At 55.8% G+C, this 9,470-nt stretch overlaps 1 protein-coding gene and 1 long non-coding RNA gene across 3 annotated transcripts; both read left to right on the top strand.

Moving 5' to 3' along the window:
* The first annotated feature begins 828 nt into the window (after positions 1-828).
* LOC114615966 (menin) lies at positions 829-6,700 on the top strand. Of its 2 annotated transcripts, none has more exons than XM_028761540.1 (10): positions 829-853; positions 1,229-1,689; positions 2,520-2,728; positions 2,924-3,052; positions 3,275-3,315; positions 3,397-3,484; positions 4,089-4,225; positions 4,632-4,767; positions 5,142-5,306; positions 5,503-6,700. In XM_028761540.1, coding segments are annotated over exons 1-10 (1,851 nt in total). In that variant the 5' UTR covers positions 829-851; the 3' UTR covers positions 5,986-6,700. The 2 variants fall into 2 exon arrangements, with proteins under 2 accessions (XP_028617373.1, XP_028617374.1); XM_028761541.1 differs by having other exon boundaries at positions 832-964.
* Positions 6,701-7,788: 1,088 nt separating this feature from the next.
* Positions 7,789-9,380, top strand: LOC114615968. Its single transcript, XR_003710557.1, has 6 exons — positions 7,789-8,127; positions 8,427-8,474; positions 8,559-8,601; positions 8,940-9,012; positions 9,093-9,224; positions 9,294-9,380. It is a non-coding gene; the product is annotated as an uncharacterized LOC114615968 (long non-coding RNA).
* Positions 9,381-9,470: the final 90 nt, after the last annotated feature.

Below are 9,470 nucleotides of genomic sequence, written 5' to 3'. Positions count from 1 at the left end.
AGAAACTTTAAAATGCATGGTAGACATAGAAGGGTGGTGATGGTGCATGCCTTTAATCCCAGCACACAGGAGGCAGAGACAGGCAGATCTGAGTTTGAGGCCAGCCTGGTCTACAAAGTGAGTTCCAGGACATCCATACATCCATGGCTACACAAAGAAACCCTGTCTCCAAAGAAAGAAAGAAAGAAAGAGAGAGAGAGAGAGAGAGAGAGAGAGAGAGAGAAAGAAAGGAAGGAAGAGATTGTTTGTATATATGTGTGGTGTCTTCACACCTGTGCAAGGAGCTGCTCAGATGTGGAAAACAGGTGTGAATGTTTCGCCTGCATCTTTTTTACGTGTGTGCACCACGTCATGCTTGGTGGAGGTCAGAGAAAGGCATGGATCCTCTGGAACTGGAGTTTCAGATAGTGAGCCACAATGTGGGTGCGGAGACTTGAACTTGAACCCAGGTCCTTTGCAAGAGCAACAAGTGCTCTAAACAGCTGAACCAGTGCTCCAGCCTCCTTGTAGTATTTTAGAACAAGAGTTCCCCTCACATCTTAAACTGGTCATAATACACACTGCAGCACCGCCACTGTGCGAGGGTATAGTCCTAGGACTACAATCTCCCAGAAGGCACCGAGGAACCTGGCGTGATCGTAGATGACCAATCGTTGAGGAGCGTAGTTTACCCGCCCTGGAGCAGCAGGACTACTTCTCCCATAAGACACTGCGGGTTTGACAGGCATTTCAGACTTAGGGAGGGGTGAGCAAGAACTCCCTTTTCCCGGCAGGCAGTGCGGGCAGAGGAGGCGCGGGACTTCATTTCCCAGCAGGCTTCAGGCGGCGGGCGCCGCGGTGCCTTGTGTGGGATGTAAGCGCGGAGGTGGGCTCGGGGGACCGAAGCCAGGACTCTCCTTGGGACTTGTAGGAGGCTGGTTTGGATTCGCCTTCTGGACAGGCTCCAGAGGGCCGGGTAGAGATTGTAGGGACTGGGAGGGGCGGCCTTTGAGGGTCCCCAAGAGGTCTTTGGGACGCAGCTTCATTGGGTCTGGGGGGTCCCGGGATTGTAGGGAACTAGAAGGCCCCACAGCCTTAGTTGAAGGGTCTCAGAAACCGAGCCGCCGCCCGTGAGCGCAGGACGAAGCGGCTGGAGAAGCAGAATTGTGGCGGAGGGTAGAGCCTTAGCCGAGCCTGGGAGGGGGCTCTCTCTCCGAGCCCGACCCTCCCTCCCTCGGCTCGCCCGCAGGCCACCGCCCGCCGCCATGGGGCTGAAGGCCGCCCAGAAGACTCTGTTCCCTCTGCGTTCTATCGACGACGTGGTGCGCCTGTTTGCTGCAGAGCTGGGCCGAGAGGAGCCTGATCTGGTGCTCCTCTCCTTGGTCCTGGGCTTCGTGGAGCATTTCCTGGCTGTCAACCGTGTCATCCCTACCAATGTGCCCGAGCTCACCTTCCAGCCCAGCCCCGCACCCGACCCTCCTGGCGGCCTCACCTACTTCCCGGTGGCCGACCTGTCCATCATTGCGGCCCTTTATGCTCGATTCACCGCTCAGATCCGCGGCGCTGTCGACCTCTCCCTCTATCCTCGAGAGGGGGGCGTTTCTAGTCGTGAACTGGTAAAAAAGGTCTCGGATGTCATATGGAACAGCCTCAGTCGCTCCTACTTCAAGGACCGGGCCCACATCCAGTCCCTCTTCAGCTTCATCACAGGTTGGAGTCAGACAGGTGGTCAGGGGAGCAAATGTATGTTGGCTAACCTCATGTCTGAACAATATGGTTTATAGCCCTTTTGAGACCTGTAAACTTTGTGTAGTGGGGCAGGTATTATTTCTCCATCGCAGCTGTGGAAAGAGAATCCTGAAGAGGGGAATGTCAGAATGACAGGGCTCGGACTGGAACCTGATCATTTGGTGCCAGATCTTACTCTCTAGTCCTTCAACCCCAGCCCTGCCATTGAGTAGCCACAGGAATCTGGCAGCCCATCATATGGGGAGAGAGGGTGGTAGTAGTTTGGGGAGGTAGGACAAAGGGGTGGATCCATTTGACAATTAAGATGGTACCTATGAAAATCTTTTGAAAGGAAGCACTGGCTTGTGTTCAAGCATCTTATGCTTCTTAAGGACACGCAAAGTGCTTCAGCTCTTGGTGCAGTGTACTGAGCAAGAATCTGAGGCCACTTGTGAGCTTAGCAGGAAAAAAGTGCGGCGATAAATCAGAACATGAGGAAGGGCGGGACGGGGGTTCATGGGGTCATGGGTTTGCTCTCCCTGATACAGTCTGATAGGTGTACAATAAGACACTGGGTTAAGTCATTATGTTAACAGAAGTACCTGGTTCAGAAAAGGGAGTTTCTGGCTGGGCTGACCTGAGATCCAGAAAGGTCTCCTGCTGGGGTTGGGTTATCGGGAGAGAGATGCTGTGAGCATAAAAGGGTGAACATAATGCGTAGTCTGTGAAGCTCGGACACAGGCTTGAGAGGTGTGAGATGGGGCATGGCACTCTTCTTCCAGGACTGCGCTCATTACTGCCTTCTTCTACAGGCACTAAACTGGACAGCTCGGGCGTGGCCTTTGCAGTAGTAGGGGCCTGCCAGGCTCTGGGTCTCAGAGATGTCCACCTGGCTCTGTCTGAGGATCATGCTTGGGTGGTGTTTGGGCCCAATGGGGAACAGACAGCTGAGGTGACCTGGCATGGCAAAGGCAACGAGGATCGCAGAGGCCAGACAGTCAATGCTGGTGTAGCTGAGCGGGTATGATATCTTCCCTCCATCTTGCCCTCTTCCTTCTGTGAGCCTAAGTTGTCTGAGGCTCCCCTCAACCCATCACCCCTCTGAGTTTATGTACCAAGGGGGGAGGCAGATGAACCGGTTTATGTTGCTATGCCCTAGAGCAGGCACAAGGTGGGATATCCTGAGATAGACATCATGCTTTTCTCCCTTTCCAAGAGCTGGCTGTACCTGAAAGGATCATACATGCGTTGTGACCGCAAGATGGAGGTGGCGTTCATGGTGTGTGCCATCAACCCTTCCATTGATCTTCACACTGACTCTTTGGAACTGTTGCAACTACAGCAGGTGAGGAGATTGCCCTTGCCCAGGGCCCTCCTTTACCCTTCTGTAAAATGGACAGATCCTTTTCAATGCACAAGGGAAAGTAGAGTAGAGACATGAAGGGCTTTGCGAGTGTTGACGAATCCTAGCCCTTCCCTGGTGGAGAGGCCCTGCTGCCTCTGGTCACCTCTCTGCCCGACAGACAGCTCCCTTCTGTTCACTGCACTTCTCTCCCTTTGGCTCTAGAAGCTGCTCTGGCTGCTGTATGACCTAGGACATCTGGAAAGGTCAGTAGAAGGATGTGATCAGATAGGCCTTGGGGGGATCAGGGAGCTGAGTGATAGCCTGAGCTTATGCTCTGTTCCTAGGTACCCCATGGCACTAGGGAACTTGGCAGACCTGGAGGAGCTGGAGCCCACCCCTGGTCGGCCAGACCCACTCACCCTCTATCACAAGGTGAGTGATATCACAGCAGCTCCTTTCTGGGGCTGGAAAGGATATAGGTGAAAAAGGAAGAATGTTGTGTGCTGGAGGGTATTTCCTGCCTTATTTTGTGTAAGGCATGTGTGTAATGAGAGTAGTTCTGTGTAAAAAGAGCCCTGGGTTCCCTAGCCTAGAAGTGGCAGGGCCTGAATTTATCCCACAAGCCCTGCATTTTTCACCTGCCCTTTATTATCCTGGATGTATCCTGTGGTAGCACTGTGGAGAGATGTTAGCATGCTCTTTGTGGTAGAAAGACGGTTGGGCTTAGAAGTCTTTATACGGGACTATGCTGGGGAGAGACCTGCCCCAGGCTTGAGTGTTTCCCTGCTCCACCCTAGGCCTTGTTTTGCGGGGTCACCACTTCTACTGTCTGCCCTCAATTTAGCAAGTAAGCTTGTAGATCCAGGCCTGGGATGGAGGGGGTGGGGGGAGTAAGGAACACCAGGCAAAGGGGCTAGCAGAGAATGGACCCAGAGTTAGAGACCGGGAGGACCCTTTGGCATCATCTTTCTGTAGCATATCAGTGATAAGGCAGCTGGGGGGTGCCTCCCTGAGATTCCTCTGCTCCATCCTCCAGGGAATTGCTTCAGCTAAGACCTACTACCAGGATGAACACATCTACCCCTACATGTACCTGGCTGGCTACCACTGTCGCAACCGCAATGTGCGCGAAGCCCTGCAGGCCTGGGCCGACACTGCCACTGTTATCCAAGAGTGAGGATTCCCCTGGCAGGCCTCCAGCCTGTCCTTTCTCTCTATGACTTTCCAACCGGTCATCTAGTTGTAAGACCTTGTCCCAAGCTCTGTCCTCTCTGCTCAGCCCCTACACAGCCAGGGCTGCCATTACTTGGGACTACTTGGGACGTGAGATTCCCCGGTTAGCTCCTCCCCTCATGCCTGGCCTTCACTCCTCTCTGCCCAGTTGATCCTGCTTTACAGTCAGTTGTGTTTCCCATGGTACCACTGTCTCTGCCCATCTTCTAGTCCAGTCCCGCTCCCTAACCTTGCCGTGGACTAATATCACCATCAGCTGGGTGGACAAGGTCTCCAGCCTCTCTCCTAGTCAGTGGGATGTCCCATTGTGGGACAACTGTCAACTGAATCCTGTGTGTTCTCACAGCTACAACTACTGCCGGGAGGATGAGGAGATCTACAAGGAATTCTTTGAAGTGGCCAATGATGTCATCCCCAACCTGCTGAAGGAGGCAGCCAGCCTGCTAGAAGCAGGCGAGGAGCGGCCAGGGGAGCAAGCCCAGGTGAAGGGCTGGACTCCATTGGTGCACCCTCCTTCCTGGGCACATACATAGATTGAACTACATGGACAGGATTGGGGATTCTCTTTTGCTGGAGCTGATATCCTGGGATTGGGTCTGAAAGGACTTTAGGGTGTTTTAGAGCTAAAGTCTTTAAGAAAATGGGTTGATGGTCCATCTCTTTGATGGCCAAGTTCTAACCTGGGCTAGGCTGTAGGTGAGGAAAGACACCCCCCCCTTCACTCACACTAAGGGTTGGCCTTATAAAAGGAAGGAGGTCCTAGCCTGGACTTTCCTTCCCTGAAACTAAGGCTTTGCCCAGGTGGAGCCTGGCCTGCACACTGTGTGACCTCTGCTGTACCTTCCCTCTTATCCAGGGCACCCAGGGCCAAGGTTCTGCCCTCCAGGACCCTGAGTGCTTTGCCCACCTGCTGAGATTCTATGACGGCATCTGCAAATGGGAAGAGGGAAGCCCCACACCAGTACTGCACGTAGGCTGGGCAACTTTCCTTGTGCAGTCCCTAGGCCGCTTCGAGGGACAGGTGAGAGGGTCCCATCCCGGGCATCCAGGGCATGAGAACTACAGGTGGTGACAGTAGCCACAGGGGAGTGAGATTATATTGCATATGGGTGTTTATGAGGACAGATGAGTGGACACTCCTAGAGGAGTGGCCAGGAGCTGAGCCTGGAGTCCCACTGGTGAGCCACAACCTTTCCCTTGGCTTGCACTTTGCTCAGGTGCGGCAGAAGGTACACATAGTCAGCAGAGACGCAGAGACAGCAGAGGCTGAAGAGCCATGGGGCGATGAAGCCCGAGAAGGCCGTCGGCGTGGTCCCCGCCGAGAGTCCAAGCCTGAGGAGCCACCGCCACCCAAAAAGCCTGCTTTGGACAAGGGCCCGGGCTCAGGGCAAAGTGCAGGGTCAGGACCACCCAGGAAAATGTCAGGGACTGTCCCAGGTGCTACCCGGGGCCCGGAAGTCAGCAATGCTGCTCAGGCTCCAGCACCTGCAGCATCGCCACCCCCAGAGGGCCCGGTGCTCACTTTTCAGAGTGAGAAGATGAAAGGCATGAAGGAGCTGCTGGTGGCCACCAAAATCAACTCGAGCGCCATCAAGCTTCAACTCACAGCACAGTCGCAAGTGCAGATGAAGAAACAGAAAGTGTCCACACCCAGCGACTACACACTCTCTTTCCTAAAGCGGCAGCGCAAGGGTCTCTGAACTCCTCAGGATTCTGTGACAAGGCTCCAGGCCTGCCCTCACTCCCAGCAGGCTTCACCCTAGTCTTCAAGCCCAGACTCCGCCCACAGTACTGCGGGGGCCCAGAGCTGTCGTGCAGTGACTGGGAACCTTCATTTAGCCCCTTTTCAGGCCCCAGAGCCCTGGCTCCGTTCTTAGAATTTAGGTTTCATCTCCCACCAGCCAGCCAACTGGAACCTCATTGTAGGTCCATGCAGCCAATCTTGACAGGTCCAACCCCCACAATTCAATGGACCATGACAAGAACCCTGAACAGTTTGGCATTCCTCCCACTTGGGGGCTAGATTGACCTTAGCCCTAGAGCACAGTTGCTACCTGGAAACCCTGGGGGTAGATTTCCGCACTTTATAGAGTTCCAGCCTTTGGGAATCCAAGTCCCCTACCCCAAAGAACTTACATATTGCTGCCTGAATTTGGAAATCTTCCTCGTCTCCCTAGCCTTGGAGTCCAGGACATGAAGCTCCGACTCTTATCTGTGAATACTGAGCCTCACCCCCTTCCTGACCAAACTGGCCGGAGAACAGAGCAGGACCTCTTCCAGCCCTCTGGGAACCTCCCTGAGGTCCCCGGAGGAAATCTGCACGGGGTGGGGGAGGGCCAGTCTCTTCCTGTTTTGTACATAGATTTATTTTTCAGTTCCAAGGAAGATAAATACATTTTGTTAAGAAAAAAGAGAGATGTATGTGTTTCATCTGGGAATTCGGGGATGGAGCGGGAATGGATGTCCGCTTTTGCTCTGTCTTAGGACTTTGAACTTCATGCTCCGCACCTGTAGCGTGTTGAGAATTGGGAGGGGGACCTAAGCTCCTCCCCTGCCTCAGGGACTTCCCCGCGCTAGCAGGGCGCCTCCTCTCGGCCAGGCAGGCGGCGGGGCATCCCCGGGCTGGCCCCGCCCCGGTATGGCCCCGCCCCTACGGCCTCTGAGTCTCGGTGCTGCCCCTGCTCGCCTGCCTGCCTCGCCCCGCCCCGCCCCGCGCCGCTCCGCGCCGGCTCCGCAGCTCGCGCCCGCCGGCCGGTCCGGCGCCGGGCCATGGCGCTGTTGCGGGACGTGTCGCTGCAGGATCCGCGGGACCGCTTCGAGCTGCTGCAGCGTGTGGGGGCCGGGACCTATGGCGACGTTTACAAGGTGCGCTGCGCGGGGCTGCGGGACGGGTGGGAGCACAGAAGGAGGGTGCATCTTCACGTCCCGCCGCTGGAGCCCCGGCCCCGCCCCCTCCCTACCCGCTTCTCGCCTTGCGCCCCCAGGCCCGTGACACCATCACGTCTGAACTGGCAGCGGTGAAGATCGTCAAGCTAGACCCAGGTGTGGGCCCGGGTGGGGCCTCTGCGCTCCGGGGAGGCGGGCGGGTGAGCTGGCGGGGGCGGAGAGTTGACATTTTCTAGACCCCCAGCGAAGCCGACCCCAGGACAAACTAAGGTCTGGCACCTGCTCGGCGAGAAGGGAAATACTCTATGCTCATTTTGCACATAGGGACAGAGTCTGGGCTACTCGTGTGCCCCCCCATAATGCCTTGTGCTCCCCAGGGGACGACATCAGCTCTCTTCAGCAGGAAATCACCATCCTTCGTGAATGCCGCCACCCCAATGTCGTGGCCTACATCGGCAGCTACCTCAGGTGAGGTTGTTTATCTTCTTGCCCCAGACAGCCCTCGTGTGTCCTGCACTGTGCCAGCCCCAGCTCTCTGTCTCCCCAGGAATGACCGCTTGTGGATCTGTATGGAGTTCTGTGGAGGAGGGTCACTGCAGGAGATTTACCATGGTGAGAGCCAGACTCCATGGGACATGGCCTTTCCCAATCCCAACATAGGGTTAGGAGGGCATCCTCCTGGCTGAACTTGGACTCTTCTTAGCTTCTGACTGGCTGTGTGACCTTGAGAGAAATACTGTCCTTCTCTGGGCTCAGTTTCCCAGCCCGAACCTGGAAGAAATGTGGCTACCATCACTTTGCAGTAGCGGTGCCTGCTGCTTCACACTATGCAGGGTGGGTAGGGAGGGTCAGCATATCCCTCGGGCTGTTTCTCTTCAGCCCTCATTCTGTATGTTTCAGCCACTGGGCCCCTGGAAGAACGGCAGATTGCCTATGTTTGCCGGGAGGCACTGAAGGTACGGGGCTCATAGGTAGCACCCATTTTGGAATCCTCAGGAGTGTGGGCCCAACCCGTCTGGCCAGTGGGAGATTGGGACCTTAGGATGGGATGGCTCAGGGGATCTAGGTCCTAGCGGGAGGGGGCCCCAGTTCTGTTGCCGGAAGCAGCCTATTTCCCTCTTGGCTCAGTCACTTCCTGTTTGGGGAGAGGGGTGGAGGAAGCAGCTTGGGTGGGGGGGCCCCAGTCCTGAGGAGGGGCTCAGAAGAGATAATTAGTGCAAAGTAGCTGTCCTCAGAGACTTCTGTTTGTCCCCAGGGGCTCCACCACCTGCATTCTCAGGGGAAAATTCACCGAGACATTAAGGTAGGGGTCAGCCAAGGGCATGGTTCAAACGAGGAGGAAGCTGCCAGGCACCTGACACAATCCTTTCTGTGCCCCCTCCCCCAGGGTGCCAACCTTCTGCTCACTCTGCAGGGTGATGTCAAGCTGGGTCAGTACTGGGGAATACCATGTGGGTAAGGGTTCAGCAGGGGCTCAGGGACCGTAGAATTGAGTGCTGGAGATCCCAGTCGCTTTGTTGCTTGAGCCTCAGTTTCTCCATTTAGATGTAGCATTATTGCCTGCTGATAGTTGGCTGAGATTGAACTGGGCGGGATCTGACATGGGATTAAGTTTTTAGAGATGGAAGGGTGGTGACTCATCTCAGAAGAGGGGCCTGGCCTGGCTTGGGACAGTTGTGGCTGGACCCATGCCCTACCTGGTATAGCTTGGGCCCTGGGGTGGGAGCTAAGAGAGGCCCTGGGGCTGGTAAGAGTCTCTTTCCTGCAGCGGACTTTGGGGTGTCAGGCGAGCTGACGGCATCTGTGGCCAAGAGACGGTCTTTCATTGGCACTCCATACTGGTAAGATGGCGCCCTGGCAGTAGGGGTAGTGGCCACAAGAAGGGCATCTGGCCATCTTGTATGTATGTGACTGACTCTAGGATGGCGCCAGAGGTTGCTGCTGTGGAACGCAAGGGTGGCTACAATGAGCTATGTGACGTCTGGGCCCTGGGCATCACTGCTATTGAGCTGGGCGAGCTACAGCCACCGCTGTTCCACCTGCACCCCATGAGGTCAGCCTAACACATGCCCCTGACCCTTGCCCTGCCGACTCTTGACTCATGAGTTCACATCCTCCCCAGGGCCTTGATGCTCATGTCGAAAAGCAGCTTCCAACCACCCAAGCTGAGAGACAAGACGCATTGGTGAGGGCTCCAGCCAAGCCCCCATAGGACAGAGGCTTGCCAAGGATTGAGCTTGGTTCCCACTGTAGGCAGTGGGATGGGGGAGTGGAGGGGCACGAGGGGGAAGGAAGGGCT

The sequence above is a fragment of the Grammomys surdaster genome, unplaced genomic scaffold (genome assembly GCF_004785775.1).
Source record: "Grammomys surdaster isolate TR1022 unplaced genomic scaffold, NIH_TR_1.0 209756, whole genome shotgun sequence".
NCBI classification, from domain to species: domain Eukaryota; kingdom Metazoa; phylum Chordata; class Mammalia; order Rodentia; family Muridae; genus Grammomys; species Grammomys surdaster.
Note: the sequence above shows the minus strand (reverse complement) of the source record. Positions and strands in the feature narration are given on the sequence as shown.

Bases quoted from the DNA above. Each gene is read 5' to 3' on its own strand.
- LOC114615966 (XM_028761540.1), top strand. The intron at 1,690-2,519 runs GTTGGAGTCAGA...CTTCTTCTACAG, and splicing joins CCTCTTCAGCTTCATCACAG to GCACTAAACTGGACAGCTCG. The intron at 4,768-5,141 runs GTGAAGGGCTGG...CCTCTTATCCAG, and splicing joins GGCCAGGGGAGCAAGCCCAG to GGCACCCAGGGCCAAGGTTC.